Here is a 19,189-nt window from a genome sequence, read left to right as displayed (position 1 = left end):
TATCTACGAATGTCATTTGTTCCCATACTAACAAACCTTCCGTCATTTATGAGGATGACTCACTCTACAGTATATAGGTGGAAGTCCTAATTCTGGCATGGACATTGACCCAGTTTTACCTAGTACAGTATATGACTGTGGTCTAAAGAAAAACTTATCACCTCACTTAAATATACAAATTGAGTATAGTGGCGGCCTGAGCAATTCATTGTAATGAGAGTTTGTATGTCTCTACAAACACATTCTGAGTATATATAGGAATAGTAAGATATTTCCCATTGCTTACCTAGCAGAAAACCATGGAGACGTGGACAGCATATAAAATTATGACTTATACTAGGCTACACAAGGAAAGTGACAATTACCTGCAGAGGTTGAAGCCAGTTTATAGAGGGACCCATGGTGCTGTACCTCAAGGGAGGGGAAGGGAAAGAAAGGAAAAGCCAGACATACTCTCATTCATCCCAGTCTTAACCCGGGTAACCAATGCCCTCAGCCAACTGCTATTTGTCCATGAAGGAGCCCGAGGTATTCTTAAACCACTTGCTGAGAAGCCACCACAGGACCGATAGTAAAAGTATCGAGTCTCCTGTAGGTCACGTCTTTTAGATAATGAGCTGTGAAGAGATTTTGTCTTTTCCACTCACCCCCTTGTAATACTTGCAACACGAAATAGTTTCGTTTGAATACCAAGGACGTACTAATGCCCGACATAATGGGCTCTAGGTCGTTGAGCAGGAGGAGGATCAGGAGCTAAGGCTCTTTCAATCACCTGGCAAATCCAAGATAAGGGGTGTGTTTTTAATGATCCTCCTTTTTACCCTACTGGAGCTAACACACAGCGATGTTAGTTGGGGACGTGTTGCTGCAGTGCATATAAGATAGTACATTATCTCAAACGCCTCACTGGGTATAGTAACAACTGATCTTGGTCATTGGTTACAGAACGAAGAATTGCAATCTGAAAGGGCCAGAATCTATGGTCCAGTACCCTTGAATTTTGAGTCTTAGCAATGAACTCAGGGACGAAGATGAGTGTCACTTCACTCCATCCCTTTGAATAAGCGATGTCACATGAGAGGCCATGAGGTTCACGACTCTCTTTGCCAAGGCTAAAGCGAGCAGGAACACTGTCTTCAAAGTGAGATTTTGGTCAGTTGCATGGCATAATGGTTCGTAGGGAGGTCCTTTCAAGAATCTCAAAATGCGAACCCCGTTCCAAGGCGGAGGCCTAATCTCTGAATGTGGGCAAGTGATCTCATAACTCCGTATGAGTAAAAAAAGCTCCAATGAAGAGGACATGTCCACTCCTTTCAGCTTAAAGGCGAGGCTCAAGGCTGAGCGATAGCCTTTCACCTCCGAGACTGAAATGAGCTTTTCCTCCCAAACGTACACAAGGAATTCTGCTACTACTGGTATAGAGGTATCGAGAGGAAAGATATTCCTTTAATGACATCAACCATACAAGACTCTCCCTTTTGCCTAGTACACTGAGGCTGAGGACTTACGCAAGTATCCGGACATTCTCACCGCAACTTCATGTGGTAATCCCTTCTGAGAGAGGAGATGCTAGATAGTCTCCAGGCATGAAGTCGAAGCAACTGTACGGTTCTGTGGAAGATGCTTGTGTGAGGTTGTTTGAGCAGATCTGGTCATGGAGGATGCTCTCTCAGTAGATCTACTAGTAGTTGCAGGAGGTCCGGCACTAACTGCATGATGTCATAGTGGAGCTACAAGGATTATTATTAGATTTTTGGAAACTCAGGTCTTGTTGAGTAGTCTTCTTATCAGACAGAACGGGGGAAAGGCTTACAAGTCGATATTGTCCCACCGTTGATGGAATACATCTTGCCATAGAGCCTGAGGGTCCTGGACTGGAGAACAGTACAGCTGAAGCTTGCTGTTCAGAGATGTTGCAAACAGGTCTACAATCAGGGAACACCACAAATTCAGAACTTTTTTGGCTATCTGATAATTCAAAGACCATTCAGAGCCTACTATTTGAGTCGCTCTGCTCAGATTGTCTGCGAGCACATTCCTCTTGACTGGAATGAAGCGACCTGATAGGGACACCGAAAGTTCTTCTGACCATCTGAGGATCTTTACTGCAAGATGACATAGAGGCAGTGAAAAGGTACTGCCATGTTTGTTTATGTAAGGCCACTACTGTGGTGTTGTCGCTCATCAACATCACAGAGTGAACTGCCAGCAACTGTTAGAACTGATGAAGAACTAGGTATGCTGCTCTCATCTCTCGGAGATTTATGTGCTGGTACCTTTCTGACTCTGACCAAAGGCCAGAGATCGTGTGATGCAGCAAGTGAGGCCCCCCCCCTTTGATGCGTCTGTGAGGAGCATCAAGTGCGGAGGAGGGACGAGAAGATCATGACCTCTATGAAGGTTTTTGTCTGCCACCCACCAACGCAAGTCCGTCACTTGTTCTTGAGTAATAGGAACTCGAGTGTCCGGTGGATCTGAGTGTTGGTTCCACATGGATTTTAGCTGCCATTGCATGGATCTTATCCTGAGACAGCCGTTTGGAACTAGACGTAGGAGAGGTTAGGTGTCCTAACAGACTCAACCAACGAGAGACCGGTAGAACTTCCCTTTTGAGAAAGGGCGAAGCCACTTCTCTATGTCTGTGTACTCTTTCGTCAGATGGGAAGACTTTTTGTTGGATGGTGTCTATCATCATACCAAGGTACTATATACCAGTCTTTGCGAAGGTAGCAGTGATGATTTCTTAAGATCTATCAAGACCCCCAGATCCTGACAATACTCGAGAAGCGTGTCTCGTTGACGAAGAAGGGTCGTCTTCGAGTCTGCTAAAATTAGCCAATCGTCCAGGTATCTGAGGAGACGAATGCCGTTCTTGTGAGCCCATGATGACACTAGGGCAAACACTCTGGTAAAGACCTGAGGAGCTGTCACGAGACCGAAGCATAGAACCCTGAACTGGTATACAGTACTGTATTTTGTCCTCATATATGAGCCTGAGATACTTCCTTGAAGACAGATGGATTGGGATCTGGAATTATGCACCCTTGAGATCCAGTGTGCACATTAAGTCCCTTGGTCAAATCGCCTGAATGACCATGTCTGTCGTCTCCATTCTGAACCGAGTCTGTTGAACAAACTTTTTCAGAGGGGAGAGATCGATGACTGGTCTCCACCCTCCAGTTGCCTTTTTCACTAGAAAATTTGACTGTAAAAGCCTGGGGACCAGTCCGCAACCTCTTGGAGAGTGCCCTTCTGCAGCATGGTCTGCACTTCAGCCCTGAGGGCCAGCTTTGCGGATCCCTTCTCATAGAAGCTTAGATACACAGGATCCCGAGTCAGAGGAGGGAGAGATTGAATGAACGGGATGCAATACCCTTAGATGGACTTTGCAAACCTCCAATGCGAGAGATATTGAATGCTCTGGAGAAGGGTCCTTCTTGCCACCACGCTGAAGGAGTCAAACAAGTTCTTCATTCGTAGGCGCGCAGAAACTACTAAGGTCGGCCATACCTGCAAAACATCTGCAAGGGAAAATGGCTCCCCAGCAGCTGGAGATGAAGTTGCTCCTCTAGGGGAAGCAACTCCCCACCAGTACCCCGGGGTTGCCAAGGAGTTAGACAGTCTGCGCTCCTGCTCGATCATCCCTTGGAAGAGCTCAAAAAAGGAGCTTGAGAAAGAGATTTGGGATTGCGAGAAGAACACGCTTTCCTCGCCCCTGAGGGAAAAAGATCGTGCTTAGCCTTCTTCTTTCTGCGCTGTCCAAATATCTCCCATTGGGAGGCAGGCCACTCCCTACACTGCATAGGACGAATAATACTCGCAACGATGCCCTTAACACGAAGGACACAGAGAGTACTGGTAGGTATCCAGCGATGGCATGAATGTACCGCATGCAGCAGACTTTCGCCCAGGACAGGTCCGCATGAAGGCGATAAAAAGAAGCCTGCATACCTGAAAAGAGAAAGAGATTAAAAATGTCCAATGATACCCTTGGGAGGAGAGAGAGGACACGTCTACTCTCTAACAAGCCAAACGAAAAAGTGACGTAGCTCACAGCTGTGAGTATATACAGAGTTGGCTGGGTAACCCCCAGGCACACCCAGCCTACCCACTCAAGAAGTTAGGCAAGGGTGCCACGTTGTACTTTTACTCTAATGGCTACCTTCCAGCTGTGCCAAAAGAATATCCACATAAATAATGGAAGGTTTGTTAGTATGTTAATCACTTCATAATAGATTCAGTAGCCGTTCCAGCACCACTTATCTCAAAGGACAATTTTTTTTTTTTTCTATACATAGGAACATATAAGGCCTTTACTTCATATAAACACACCATAATTAGCTAAGAACATTTTACCAGGAATATTAAATAGTCTTACCTCCTGATCAAGTTGTCTCATGATAACCAAAAGAGCTTGCCAAGCATTACATGGTGTCTGCCAAACAATCAATAGTGGGTTATTGGACAGCAGCTTTCCTTCTGTTCTTGGTGGCACAATTAATGATGGCAAAGGCTGTAGTGTACTTTTGGTTATGCAGTCAGTTCCCCTCATACTTATACTTTCAAAATCTGCTTCACTTGCAACCCAAGTAAGGTTTGGCAGTTCACTAAGGAGTTCTATTACCTATAAACAATTAGGAAAACATGAAATTAGTATATAAAAATAATAACTCTAAATTAGTTTATGGGGTTCAAGAGCTAATCAATATAAAAACAATCAGTGGAGAGGAGTTTACTTATGAAGGCCAAACATAACTAGTATATCAACTACTACTTTTTCAAATAATGACAAACCTGCCACATCCCCATTCTGTCAACAAAATGTTAACCATTTCTGTGTAAGAGCACTGACTGTGGATTAGTACTCTGCTAGTCTGTACCAAAACAATTCTGTCAGTAATTCTCTGAGATAAGCAAATTGCACTCTTTATCATCAAACTACTAAGCTCTTTAAACAGACATCTGTGGTACACTTCTAGATTCAGGCCAAGCCATGGAATTTGTTTATGAAAGGGAAGAATTTTCATGAATACAAATCTAAATATAAGTTAAATTACCATACATAGTGTGCCATGGAAGACACTAACCATAAGTGAGCTACTGCTTGCCGAGTACAGTCAACCTATGCTTTACGCAAGTTTATATTTCGCGATTTCACTTATATTCGACACAGAGAACCACAATACCTATGAAATATAAAATCCAAATATTCGCGATAAAAAAACTTGCACAGCAATGATTTCAAATAGACAGTGCTCCATTGCACTGGGCTTGCTTTGTGCCACTTGCCTTTCTCTCCACCCACATCGTCCCAGCTCTCGCTGTATACTGTATATCCATTTGCTGTGATAAAAAATTACCACTCTCTTTGAAATAAACTGGACTTCAATTAAACTGCTGTTTCACTTAACTGAATCCAATAATAATGGATGTAATATTCATATTTCAGTACTGTATCGTACAGGTAATTGTAAATAAAGCAGTGAATTATAATTTTTTCCATTGTTTATGTTTATGCTTTCTAAATCAGCTAATTAAGGCATGCTACCTAAGGATATTTTATATTTCCTAAAAGAAACGATTATTACTTAATCCATCATTTTCCTATTAGCATAATAATTTCAATAGTTTTATTTGAAATACCATATATTCTTGTGTAAAAAATTAACCTATATAAAGGTCAAACCCCAAAATTTCCTTTAGAAAAAGCATTTTCATCATCTACATCGTGTAATGGATAAACGGCAATTTCAAGTCCAGCCTAATGTTACTACACTTTTATTATAAATATTTTACCACACATTATAATCTTGATTGTTGCTATTCTTATTTATTTATGTTTCAAGTTTATAAAATAAACTGTATTTCTGTTTAAGAAAGTATAAGAATAAAACAATTTGCGAGTTTTAATAATGGTTACATACAGTAATTGTCATTGGCTAAAATGTAAACATACCATCTACAGCCATCTCTTGGCAAAAACGTAAAGAATCCTAGTTGTCCAAAGCATGATTTTGGTGATGAAAGTATTGTAATAATGTAAACATAAAATCAATTTATATTTCTATATTACTTAAATACACAACTACTGTATATAATTATACTGAGCATACTATATGTTGTCAAGTCAATCCTTCCAAACTACTAAGTAGAAAAAAATCATAGGATAATTGAAGTACAATCAAAATAGCTGTTTTTTGTTCTGTTGATATTGGGGCTGTATGCTTTTACGCAATGATTATAACATTACTAACGATACTTTTATCGTTATCTTTTAATATTATAAACCATTAAAATAGAAGATGGGATAAGTATTATTACTAGGTTACTGAAGATGTCGGATTACTGCTTAAGAGACAATGCATCAGGAATTGCGCCAAGATTCAAGATTACTGCATAGAACTTTGTATGAAAATGGTTAGTGGTCGTTGTATTCAATAAAATATGTACACGTACTTAATCTTGAATTGTATACGTGTTGTACAAAACAGAATTACAGTAATGATGTCAATTGTAAATGTAGGCTATGTATGCAGTGATTCAAGTCATCCAAATGAAAACAGCGAACACTTACGGTACAGTTAAGCTTTATTGTAGATAGTAATATATTACAGTAATATACACTACAGTATCAGGGAGCGTCATACAGTATTACTAAATAAGAATAAGTATACTGTGATAGAAACCAAGTACTGTAAAAAACAATATTAGGCAGTACTCAGTGTGTTAATTATCCGAGCGTAGGCAATGGCTGTGAATTGTTAGGTTAGGTTACGAGTTATCCCACCCTAGGGCATAAAGTATTTGTGAATTTGCGCTTTTCGCTCCTGTCTCTGTTACCTAACCCTCACGAAAAGTGGGGCCTGACTGTACCTTCTATTGCACCTTTCACTTTATAGAAATGCCTTAGCTTAGTGGTCCAGATAAGTTCAACCCTGAGCAACATCACTTTCTTCATTCAACTTTTCATTCCCATAGTTTTCTTTTCCACCAACTGTCTTGCTTCTTTAAACTTAAAATTTTCAACTTCAATTCAAGAACATATTTTTGATGACCCACACAAGAATATCTAATAATAACATTAAAATCAATAAGCAGTAGTCCCTTCTGATAGTACATAAGCATGAAAAGATTATTAAAAGTATAAACATTTCAATCATCAGTTTTGTGATAAATCTCAACTAGATTTTTACTACATTCCGAAATACACAATCTAATGCCATTTATTTTCCAGAGAACTCTTTTCAATATAGATAAATGTACATCAAAATTGGGTTAGTCATAACTTACTTTATAAAACCAATTACTTAAGCAAAAATGTAAATTTTTAAGTCTTTCTTTTTCTTTATCTAAGTTTCTCATAAGCCCTACAAGAAAGAATCATTTGCAAAACCTATTCAAATAACTTCCAAGAAACCAACCTTGAGACAGCTCTCTGGGTTTGCAAGAGCAAGAGCAGTTGAAAGAGATAACAGGGGCTCCAAGTCATAGGGGAACACTTCTAATGCTGGTGGTAGAAGCAGGCCTGTTGCTCCATCTTAAGGAGAGAATATATGATAAAGGGTGAAAATTAGAAATCTATACTCATGAACTTATAAATATACCATTTATGCATCCAAAATAGGCTTAAGGTTTTTAAAATGAACTTAATTTTGTTATTCTTTCTATGGTTAATAAGATGTTCAACAGTTTAACATAACTACCAAATTAAATAGAATAGTTTTCTTGAGATGAGTTTATAAATAGGGTGGCATGATGAAGAGTAAATAAATGCAGAAAAATTAATCCAATATCCAAATGAATAAGAATATGGAATTACCTTAATAAATCCATCCATCCATATACCAAAGGCACTTCCCCCAATTTTGGGGGTAGCCGACATCAACAAAGAAACAAAACAAAAAGGGGACTACTCTCTATGTTCCTCCAGCCTAACCAGGGACTCAGCCGAGTTCAGCTGGTACTGCTAGGGTGCCACAGCCCAACCTCCCACATTATCCACCACAGATGAAGCTTCATAATGCTGAATCCCCTACTGCTGCTACCTCCGCGGTCATCTAAGGCACCGGAGGAAGCAGCAGGGCCTACCGGAACTGCGTCACAATCGCTCGCCATTCATTCCTATTTCTAGCACGCTCTCTTGCCTCTCTCACATCTATCCTCCTATCACCCAGAGCTTTCTTCACACCATCCATCCACCCAAACCTTGGCCCTCCTCTTGTACTTCTCCCATCAACTCTTGCATTCATCACCTTCTTTAGCAGACAGCCATTTTCCATTCTCTCAACATGGCCAAACCACCTCAACACATTCATATCCACTCTAGCCGCTAACTCATTTCTTACACCCGTTCTCACCCTCACCACTTCGTTCCTAACCCTATCTACTCGAGATACACCAGCCATACTCCTTAGACACTTCATCTCAAACACATTCAATTTCTGTCTCTCCATCACTTTCATTCCCCACAACTCCGATCCATACATCACAGTTGGTAGAATCACTTTCTCATATAGAACTCTCTTTACATTCATGCCCAACCCTCTATTTTTTACTACTCCCTTAACTGCCCCCAACACTTTGCATCCTTCATTCACTCTCTGACGTACATCTGCTTCCACTCCACCATTTTCTGCAACCACAGACCCCAAGTACTTAAACTGATCCACCTCCTCAAGTAACTCTCCATTCAACATGACATTCAACCTTGCACCACCTTCCCTTCTCGTACATCTCATAACCTTACTCTTACCCACATTAACTCTCAACTTCCTTCTCCCATACACCCTTCCAAATTCTGTCACTAGTCGGTCAAGCTTCTCTTCTGTGTACAGTATCATCCGCAAACAACAACTGATTTACCTCCCATTCATGATCATTTTCGTCTACCAGTTTTAATAAATAAAGGCGAAAAAATTAATCCAGTATTCAAATGAATATGAATAAGGAATAACACTTTCAAATACTTGGTTACCAATGCAATTAAATTAAGGCAAAAACCAAGATAAAATCTTATCACTTATATTCAATTCAGAAGTGTTATAAATTACATCAAACATATATCACAATGTTTTTAGAATAATTTGTATTATTACTACCTACTGTACATTATACACGCCCAAGTCTTATAATATGAGTATGATTTTGGCAAACCAGGAACAACTATCAAATTTTGATAAGTTGTGATAGTCACTTATGGGTTGAGGACAGGCACCGCCGCCCACTCGACAGTCAACGGAGCACTTACTTTGACCTTAAACCTAGGATTTGCGAGATGGCTGAAGTGGAAAGTGTAACTTAAAAGGACTCGGGTTTATATATAGAAGTTAAGAAAAATGTTATTTTGATTATAAAATAAATTTTTGAATATACTTACCCGGTGATTATATAGCTGCAACTCTGTTGCTCGACAGACAACTCTACGGAAAAACTCGCCAGCGATCGCTACACAGGTTGCGGGTGTGCCCAACAGCGCCATCTGTCGACCAGATACCCAGCTCTCAATGTAAACAAAGACTCAATTTTCTCCTCGTCCCACTGCGTCTCTATTGGGGAGGAAGGGAGGGTCATTTAATTTATAATCACCGGGTAATTATATTCAAAAATTTATTTTATAATCAAAATAACATTTTTCAATATTTAACTTAGCCGGTGATTATATAGCTGATTCACACCCAGGATGGTGGGTAGAGACCAGTAATATATGTTTACACTTTTATGAGCTAAGAGTTTTTTATTTCATTTTAGAAGTTATCAAAATAACAAAATCAAAATAAATAGGTACCTGGTAAGGAAGTCGACTTGAACAATTACTCTGCCTTTTAAGTACGTCTTCCTTACGGAGCCTCGCGATCCTCTTAGGATGCTGATCGACCCCTAGGATCTGAAGTATCAAGAGTTGCAACCCATACAACAGGACCTCATCAAACCCCTAATCTAGGCGCTCTCAAGAAATGACTTTGACCACCCGCCAAATCAACCAGGATGCGAAAGGCTTCTCAGCCTTCCGGACAACCCATATAAAAACATTTCAAGAGACAGATTAAAAGGATAAGGAATTAGGGAATTGTAGTGGTTGAGCCCTCACCCACTACTGCACTCGCTGCTACGAATGGTCCCAGTGTGTAGCAGTTCTTGTAAGGAGACTGGACATCTTTCAAGTAAAATGACGCGAACACTGACTTGCTTCTCCAATAGGTTGCGTCCATTATACTTTGCAGAGATATATTTTGCTTAAAGGCCACGGAAGTTGTTACAGCTCTAACTTCGTGCGTCTTCACCTTAAGCAAAGTTCGGTCTTCCTCACTCAGATGTGAATGAGCTTCTCGTATTAACAATCTGATAAAGTCTGACCAAGCATTCTTTGACAAAGGCAAGGATGGTTTCTTAACTGAACACCATAAAGCTTCAGATTGGCCTTGTAAAGGTTAAGTACGCTTTAAATAGAACTTAAGAGCTCTAACAGGGCATAAGACTCTTTCTAGTTCATTGCCTACGATCTCCGATAAGCTGGGGATATCGAAAGATTTAGGCCAAGGCCGAGAAGGCAGCTCATTTTTGGCTAGAAAACCAAGTTGTAGCAAACAAGTGGCTTTTTCTGACGAAAATCCTATGTTCTTGCTGAAGGCATGAATCTCACTGACTCTTTTAGCCGAGGCTAAGCATACCAGGAAAAGAGTCTTAAGAGTGAGATCTTTCAGGGAGGCTGATTGTAACGGCTCCAACCTGTCTGACATGAAGAATCTTAGTACCACGTCTAAATTCCATCCAGGGTTAGCCAAACGACGCTCCTTGGTGGTCTCAAAAGACTTAAGGAGGTCTTGCAGATCTTTATGTTTGGAAAGATCTAAGCCTCTATGCCGGAAGACCGATGCCAACATGCTTCTGTAGCCCTTGATAGTGGGAGCTGAAAGGGATCGTCCTTTTCTCAGATATAAGAGAAAAACAGCTATTTGAGCTACAGAGGTACTGGTCGAGGATACAGAAACTGACTTGCACCAGTCTCGGAAGACTTCCCACTTCGATTGGTAGACTCTAATGGAAGAAGCTCTCCTTGCTCTAGCAATCGCACTGGCTGCTTCCTTCGAAAAGCCTCTAGCTCTCGAGAGTCTTTCGATAGTCTGAAGGCAGTCAGACGAAGAGCGTGAAGGCTTTGGAGTACCTTCTTTACGTGTGGCTGACGTAGAAGGTCTACCCTTAGAGGAAGACTACTGGGAACGTCTACTAACCATCGAAGTATCTCGGTGAACCATTCTCTCGCGGGCCAGAGGGAAGCAACTAACGTCAACCTTGTCCCTTCGTGAGAGGCGAACTTCTGCAGTACCTTGTTGACAATCTTGAACGGTGGGAATGCGTAGAGATCCAGATGTGACCAATCTAGGAGGAAAGCATCTATATGTATTGCTGCTGGGTCCGGGACTGGAGAGCAATAGATTGGAAGCCTCTTGGTCAGCGAGGTTGCAAAGAGATCTATGGATGGTTTTACCCCAAGTGGCCCAAAGTCTCTTGCACACATCCTTGTGGAGGGTCCATTCGGTTGGAATTACTTGCCCTTTCCGACTGAGACAATCTGCTATGACGTTCAAGTCGCCTTGGATGAACCTCGTTACTAGGGAGATGTCTTGACCTTTTGACCAGATGAGCAGGTCTCTTGCGATCTCGTACAACGTCAGTGAGTGGGTACCTCCTTGTTTGGAGATGTACGCCAAGGCCGTGGTGATGTCTGAGTTAACTTCCACCACTTTGCCTCGAAGGAGAGACTTGAAGCTTTTCAAGGCCAGATGTACTGCCAACAGCTCCTTGCAGTTGATATGCATGCTCCTCTGACTCGAGTTCCACAGTCCTGAGCATTCCCGACCGTCTAGTGTCGCGCCCCAGCCCACGTCCGATGCGTCCGAGAAGAGAACGTGGTTGGGAGTCTGAACAGCCAGGGGAAGAGCCTCTCTTAGGTTGATATTGTCCTTCCACCAAGTCAGACAAGACTTTATCTTTTCGGAAACCGGGATCGAGACCGCTTCTAGCGTCTTGTCCTTTTTCCAGTGAAAAGCTAGATGGTATTGAAGAGGACGGAAGTGTAGTCTTCCTAGTGACACAAATTGTTCCACGGATGACAGCGTCCCTACCACTCATCCACAGCCTGACTGAGCAGCGTTCCTTCTTCGGCATCTTCTGGATGGATAGCAGGGCTTGATCTATTCTGGGGGCTGATCGTCTTGTTGTTCAGCAACGTCCTCAACAGAGGGTTCCTCATCCGAAAACTGATGAGGAAACGGCAACGGAGTGGGCAACGTCTGGCTCGCTGAGTCCGGTCGCACTGGTGCATGCGTGACGGAGCCGGACGCAATATCATGGAACTACTGCACAGCCTGTGAACTGTCAACAACCATGGGTGCGCGAGGAAGCACAGCGTCAACCCGAGACTGTCTAGACCGTCTGGGTTGTGCAGTCAACACCCTACCAGGTTGCTGAGGTTGACGCACTGCGTCAAAACAAGTCACCTCTGCTGGTTGTTGAACGTCCTGAACGTCAACAACCACCTCCGAGCGTCGCTTAACGTCAACGTGCGGCTGGCAACCCACACTGGGTCGCATCGGTGGAGGAACCACCTCAACTGGCAGACGCGAGTAGGTTACCTCAGCGGCGCACAACCGACCGGTTGGAAGGTTGTTGGCCAGAAGGTTCGGTAGCAACCTTCTCCGCATTAAAGTCCTCTATCAAGGACGCAAGCTTGGACTGCATGTCTTGCAGCAAAGCCCATTTAGGGTCTACGGGAGCAGGTGTGGCAACAGACGGGGTTAGCGACTGAGGCGGTACCGCTTACCATCCCTGAAAGCCTTGTTATGCATGACATAATTGTACAGCAAAACTTCAAAGGCTCGAAAATAGCTGTGAAGTTGACCTGTAAAAAACTTGGAGCGTCTCCTGGCCAGGCGCCAGGGAGAGTCTACGAGAATTGAGAAGTCTATCTGGGCAGAGGCATGAACTCCCAAGCCGAGAACTTCTCTCGTGTCATATCAGACTCTCGCTCTATAAACCAGTTTAAAAGAAGGGAAAGCAAAGGCTGTATCCCCCAAACTCCTCCTGGTGAAAAACCAGTCGCCTAGCCAACGTAAAGCTCTCTAGGAGAGCGAGAGAGCACTTGCTTAAAAACAACGGCTTCGAAGTAGCTAGGCCTAGAGTAAGCTCTGACGTTTAGGCGAACGAGGAGCAGCAGTTACAAAAAGATCCGGACAAAGATCCTTAAAAAAATCATCATGATTTAATTAAAGTCCATAGGAGGCTAAGCAGGTTTAGGCTCCTCACCATCTGACAGAGTCCTCAAGGGAATATCAGTAGGAGGGGGAACAGCAACTTCCTCATCTACAGGAACCTTGTCCGATAAAAGCTGAGTCTCAAGCAAGGGAGAGACCTACCGTGGTGGCAATGCTTTACAAGCAGAGTCCACACTCACTGGTGCATTAGTAGCGGACCAGAACGCAACGTCATGTAACTGCTTGACAGTCTGTGAACTGTCAACAACTGAACTGTCAACCACAACAGGTGCGTGAGGACGCACAGCGTCCACTCGAGACTGCTTTGACTGCCTAGACTGAGCAGTCAAAACAACTCTAGAATGCGGAGGTTGACGCACAGCGTCAAAACAAGTCAACTCCGATTGTTAGTGAACGTCTTGAACGTCAACAGGAGCATCAGCAAGTGGCCTAACGTCCAAATGCGGCTGAAAAACCACACGAGACCGCATCGAGTGTGGTTCTAAACAACCTGACTGACGTGACTAAGCTACGCCAACGTCAACAGTAAGCACAAAGGAACGTTAGGTTGGCTGAAAGCCAGGATATCGATGAGATAAACGGCTAGACTCAACGGACTAATCGGCAGAATAGTCTTCCATAAGGGAGGCAAGGATATACTGCATGTCTTGCCATACAACCCAATAAGGATCAACGGAAATGGTTGTGGTAAGAGACGAGGGTAACGTCTGTGACCGCAACACTTTGCCAACAAAAAAAAAGACTCTCGGAGTCTGTGTTACGCTTTTGTTAGGCGGCGAGCAGTTATCCGATGACTGCATAGGGTCAGAGCTGTCCTAATGGTTGTAACCAGGACGCTGGACCTGTCCTGAAAGGACTGACTTTCGCTTAAGGGCCTCGAAACCTTGTGACAGGTTTCTTATGCGAAAAGCCTTCGGATGACGAGGAGAAACAACGTCTCTCTCGTCTTATGGTAGGGGAGATCTTGGTAAGATACACCCGATACCATAGAGGGAAAACATCTGTTCGTTGATCAAGGCCTCTCGAACCCATAAGTCATTTGACATTACTTCTCCCCTGGGCTTGGGAGCATGCAAGAGGTCCCGGACTAGGTGAACGACAGGCACGAACAGACGAACCCTCGGACTCAACACTGTAACACTTTGCGCATATCACTTTATCACTTCGATTTTCTGTTTTGCACTTATTTCACTGAAATCGAAACTTTTACTGATTTCTACCTGAAACACGCAATTCTACCCTTCATTAAAAGGTAGTAATTGCAAAATCAGTCGTATAATGCAAGCTCATTAATACCAGCAAAAAACAGAAAACATATTTTAAGATAAAAAAATCAGTGGCTGGGAAAGAGACTAAACACTAGTTCATATAACTACGTTTTCAATCTCTCACCGCACATAGCCTGGGGACGAGAATAAAAAACTAAAAACGTTTTATCCTTCCTCCCCGTACAGCGACTAGGGACGAGAGTAACTCGAGAACAACGTTACCCGCTTGAACGGAACGTTTTCTCTCCTCTCTCTCCCTCCGTCTCTATCTCTCTCTCTCTTTCTCTCTTGATTTCGCACCTAAGAGAAGAGCCCAATTATATTTCGTCAAAAAAACATGTTATTTGACTAAAGGAAAAAACTGAATGGTTTTTTAAATAAAAAGTTCCTTTAAAATAGAATTTAAAACATTTAAGCTAAGAAAGAATGAACAAAACGTCAGAATCGATTTACTCTTACTGCAAAGTGAAACCGTGATACACTCTCTCTCTATCGTAACGATAGAGCGCATGTTGAACGTCCTGAACGTCAACAATTGCGTAGCATAAAAAAACTAAACGTTAGTTCATCTTTGAAAACAGTACGAAGACTATCAAAGAAATTCTCTCATAAAATATTACATTTAAAAAGTTTTAAATCCTTAGCTCTTTAAAAGCTAATTACGATATAAAGGGCTCAACGTTGATTAACTTCGGTTTCCAAGTTAGGACTGCCTACTCTCAGGAAAGGTCTATATAAACAAAACATTAAAATTTATTTTTATATGTTTATAATAAATGGAAAGTTAATCGAAGAGGCCTAATAAAGGCGGAGAGATATAAAATATATAGAGGAAAATTTATAACGTGATAAGATAATTACTAAAAGCCTAAACACACTTCCGTCTAAGGGAAGGGTCGGCCATTTAAAAGTGAAAGAAAGTCCATACTCTCTTTGTCACCATAATTAAATCTTTCCAAAACTAGTTCAAGATTTAAGATGAAGATAAAACACCTGCATAGCGAAAGCTCAAAACTAGAATATAGTACTTCACCAAATAGATGTGAAAAACTCCAGTTTAGCAACAGCGAGTAAAGTACGTCTTGTCGACACCTCGACAGAGGGAAAATTGAGTCTTTGTTTACATTGAGAGCTGGGTATCTGGTCGACAGATGGCGCTGTTGGGCACACCCGCAACCTGTGTAGCGATCGCTGGCGAGTTTTTCCGTAGAGTTATCTGTCGAGCAACAGAGTTGCAGCTATATAATCACCGGCTAAGTTAAATATTGAAAAGTGGAAATTACTTTAAAAACTTGTCATTTGTTCCTAGGCAAATACAAACCATTATCCTCTAATAAGAGACCTTTCCTCAAAAGTGAAGAAATCTGTAGAATCAAACTGGCTAGCTTACTTTCTAAGGATGTCAAGGCACTTGGCACTGTAAAAAGAGCCAAGTGATGACTCCTGCCAACCTCTTAATGACTTGGGCATAGATATATCACTGGTGTTGGGCTAGATTCTTAACAGGTGATTAGTAGATGGTTATGTAAGAACCTACATGCACATAGAGGATATGATATCTGAATGTTAAAAAAGTTAAAGTTGCGGGTTTTAGGTCTCCACTGAGACGATCTACATCATTCTCCTTGGGCGACCATAAGCCACCATGGACTATCACTAGACCCCTCTAACCTTCCCCCCAGGCGCCACCCTGGGGAGTACCCCCCGATAGAAGGTCTCACAGTATTCGCGTCCTTGGCGGGGACCGAACTCGGGACCTCTGAAACAGAAGCCCGCGACGCTACCAACCTAGCTATGATCATTTACAACAAATGGGTTTGCATACATATGTGTCCTTCCTCCCCCTTGTCTGGGATGGGAAGATACTTCAAAACAAAAGTATAAGATAAAGTTGCTCAATCATGGGGCTTTTTTGCATTTAGCATCTGGTTTAGCACAACTGCTGCACCAGTCAAGGGAGGGGAAGAAAGAAGTGGATAAAGACCAGACATTATTATCTCTCATTCTAGACTTACATCACAACTTCTATCTTGGACGAGATACTTTTTATCAAGGGAGAGAGCTATGTTTGCTACATAACCTGATGAACACCTACCATCAAACCAAGGATAAGAATACCCACGGACCTGTGGCTATACTCCAGTGGGAAGTGGGCATAAAGGTTAATTGTCATTTCCAAACTTCTGCCTTACAGATTTGCACCACTAACAGGTTGCCTCTGACTCTGTGTGTACGAGCTCAAAATGGTCCCTTCAAACCTGATATTGGTTGCAAGATAAACATCTGATGATCTACAAAACTAGAAAGAAATGGTGTTCTTGGATATCTTCTTTACTCTTCCAGTACTGAGAAAATCTCTGTTGCTCCAGCCTGAACCTTTGAGTCCTCTTCAGGTAGTGCCATAGTTCTCTCAAAGGACAGAAAAGAAAGTCATCCCAATATGCACTAGTTGCTCTAACCTGGAGTCTTGGCTACAAATCTGGAACAAATGTAATAGAGACCTTTTCAATCCTTCGATAAGACTTGTGACATACAAAATACCATACAACTCGCCTACACACTTCCCTGAGGCCAAGGATAGAAGGAAGACAGTCTTGAAGGTCAGATCCCTATCAGACAACCATCTCTAAGGTTCATATGGAGCTTGCTTGAGTCCTGATAACTCTCATGACATCATACACCGGTCGCTCCAGTTCCCTGGGAAGACATGACTGTTTGAAGCTCATGAGCATAGAGGGGCTTCTCTTAAAAAAGGTAGGGGAAAAAATCAACAATCAATTAAAGAGTCTCCTACCAGAGATGTTTCTGCTCTATGACAATAATCTCATGAGGTGGCCCACTTCCACAGGTACGTAGGTGTAGAGGATCTTTACAGGTATTAATAAATTTCAGGTACAGTGCCCTATAAAAAGCATATCTTTCAGAGGAGATGCCAACTATGAAGAGCAAAGAAGCTACAGTTGTGGTACCTCAGCAGGCAAGGTTGATAGAAAAAAGGAGGGTAGGCCATAGGAATAGTGAATAAATAATCATAACTTCATTCCTGTTACTAAGAGCATCCAAAGATTCCTTACTTCATGAATATGAAATCCTTTTGATTGTTTCACAGGTGGCTGATTGCTAGTTGATAAGTAAGTAGCGTTGTTTCCAGCTGTAGTAGAGGTGGTTTTTGGAGACAATGTGCTAAGGTACCAAGTGAAAGACAAACCATGGTTGAATAATGATTGGAGATGTGCTTATTTGGAGAGGCAGGAGGCCTATCATCTTTGGAAGGGTAACAGATCAAATTTGACATGGAATAACTACTTTATACTCAGCTTATCACTTTTGCTGAGAGAGTCTATGCTTCAACTGGAAAACAATACAATTTAACAATAAAAGAAACCCTTTCTGGTACAACTCAGGAACATAAGTGGTAGGCTACCCTTAAATTTCACTCTTTGTAGATACAAGTTTCTTTTTTACTTAAACCAGATGGCTCTGTCACTCACTATCAAACGGAAAAGGCAACCCCTTTGGCTGATGTGTTTGACAGTAAGCATCTGTTAGAGAATTGGTAACGTTACTCCACAATGTAAATGTGTTTGTGGTAGCTCAAGTCCAACTGATTACCGCCCAATTTCCATAACTCCCATATTGTCTGAAGTTTTTGAACGTCTTCTGGCAAAACGTCTTAATAGGTTTGCTGAAGGTAATCATCTACTCCCTAGTTTGCAATTTGGTTTTCGTAAAGGCCTTGGAGCATGTGATGCCCTTCTTACAATCTCCAATGCTGTACAGAAATCCCTTGATTGTGGTCGGGAAGTTCGTATAATTGGCCTTGATTTTAGTGCTGCCTTTGACCGTGTTAATCACGAGGCCCTTGTTTTCAAACTGAAACAGTTGGGAGTGGGTGGGTCGTTTCTTAGCATTATTACTGATTTTTTAAGTAATAGATCTCAAAGAGTTGTTGTTGATGGGCACCATAGTGATTATAGGAATGTGATATCCGGTGTTCCACAGGGTAGTGTTCTTGGCCCATTACTTTTCATACTATATACACATGACATGTGGTTTGGCCTAGAAAACAAGCTTGTTGCATATGCAGATGATGCTACTCTCTTTGCATCAATTCCATCCCCTGAATGTAGATCTAGGGTTGGTGAATCCCTTAATCGAGATTTAGCTAGAATTAGTGCATGGTGCAAATTATGGGGTATGAAGTTGAATCCTAACAAAACTCAAAGTATGATTGTAAGTAGGTCAAGGACGGTGGTTCCTCAACATCCGGATCTCAGTATTGATAATGTTTCTTTAAATATGTATGACTCTTTCAAAATTTTAGGTGTGATTCTCGACAGTAAATTTACTTTTGAGAAACATATAAGGTCTGTGTCTTCTTCAATTTCACAAAAAATAGGCTTATTGAGAAAGTCTTTCAAGATTTTTGGTGATCAATCTATTCTGAAGAAGTGTTTTAATTCTTTCATTCTACCTTGTATTGAGTATTGTTCTCCTGTCTGGTCTTCAGCTGCTGATTCTCATCTTAATTTGTTGGACAGAAACTTACAGTCTATTAAATTTCTTATTCCTGATCTAGATATTAATCTCTGGCACCGTCGTTCAATTAGTTCATTATGTATGTTGCATAAGATTTTTCACAACTCTGAC

General features: G+C 41.8%; 1 protein-coding gene across 1 annotated transcript in view; it reads right to left on the bottom strand.

Moving 5' to 3' along the window:
* The window catches only part of LOC137660303 (nucleoporin NUP188-like), a 163,798-nt gene that overhangs the window by 109,272 nt on the left and 35,337 nt on the right, over positions 1-19,189 (bottom strand). Inside the window, exons 8-9 of the mRNA XM_068395097.1 lie at positions 7,422-7,537; positions 4,379-4,624 (exon numbers count right to left, since the gene is read on the bottom strand). Coding sequence (XP_068251198.1) covers positions 4,379-4,624; positions 7,422-7,537 — 362 coding nt within the window. The remainder of the gene's footprint in view (positions 1-4,378; positions 4,625-7,421; positions 7,538-19,189) is intronic.

The sequence above is a fragment of the Palaemon carinicauda genome, chromosome 20 (assembly GCF_036898095.1).
Source record: "Palaemon carinicauda isolate YSFRI2023 chromosome 20, ASM3689809v2, whole genome shotgun sequence".
NCBI lineage: Eukaryota > Metazoa > Arthropoda > Malacostraca > Decapoda > Palaemonidae > Palaemon > Palaemon carinicauda.
The sequence above is the reverse complement of the archived record's forward strand: the minus strand, read 5'-3'. Positions and strand labels throughout refer to the sequence as shown.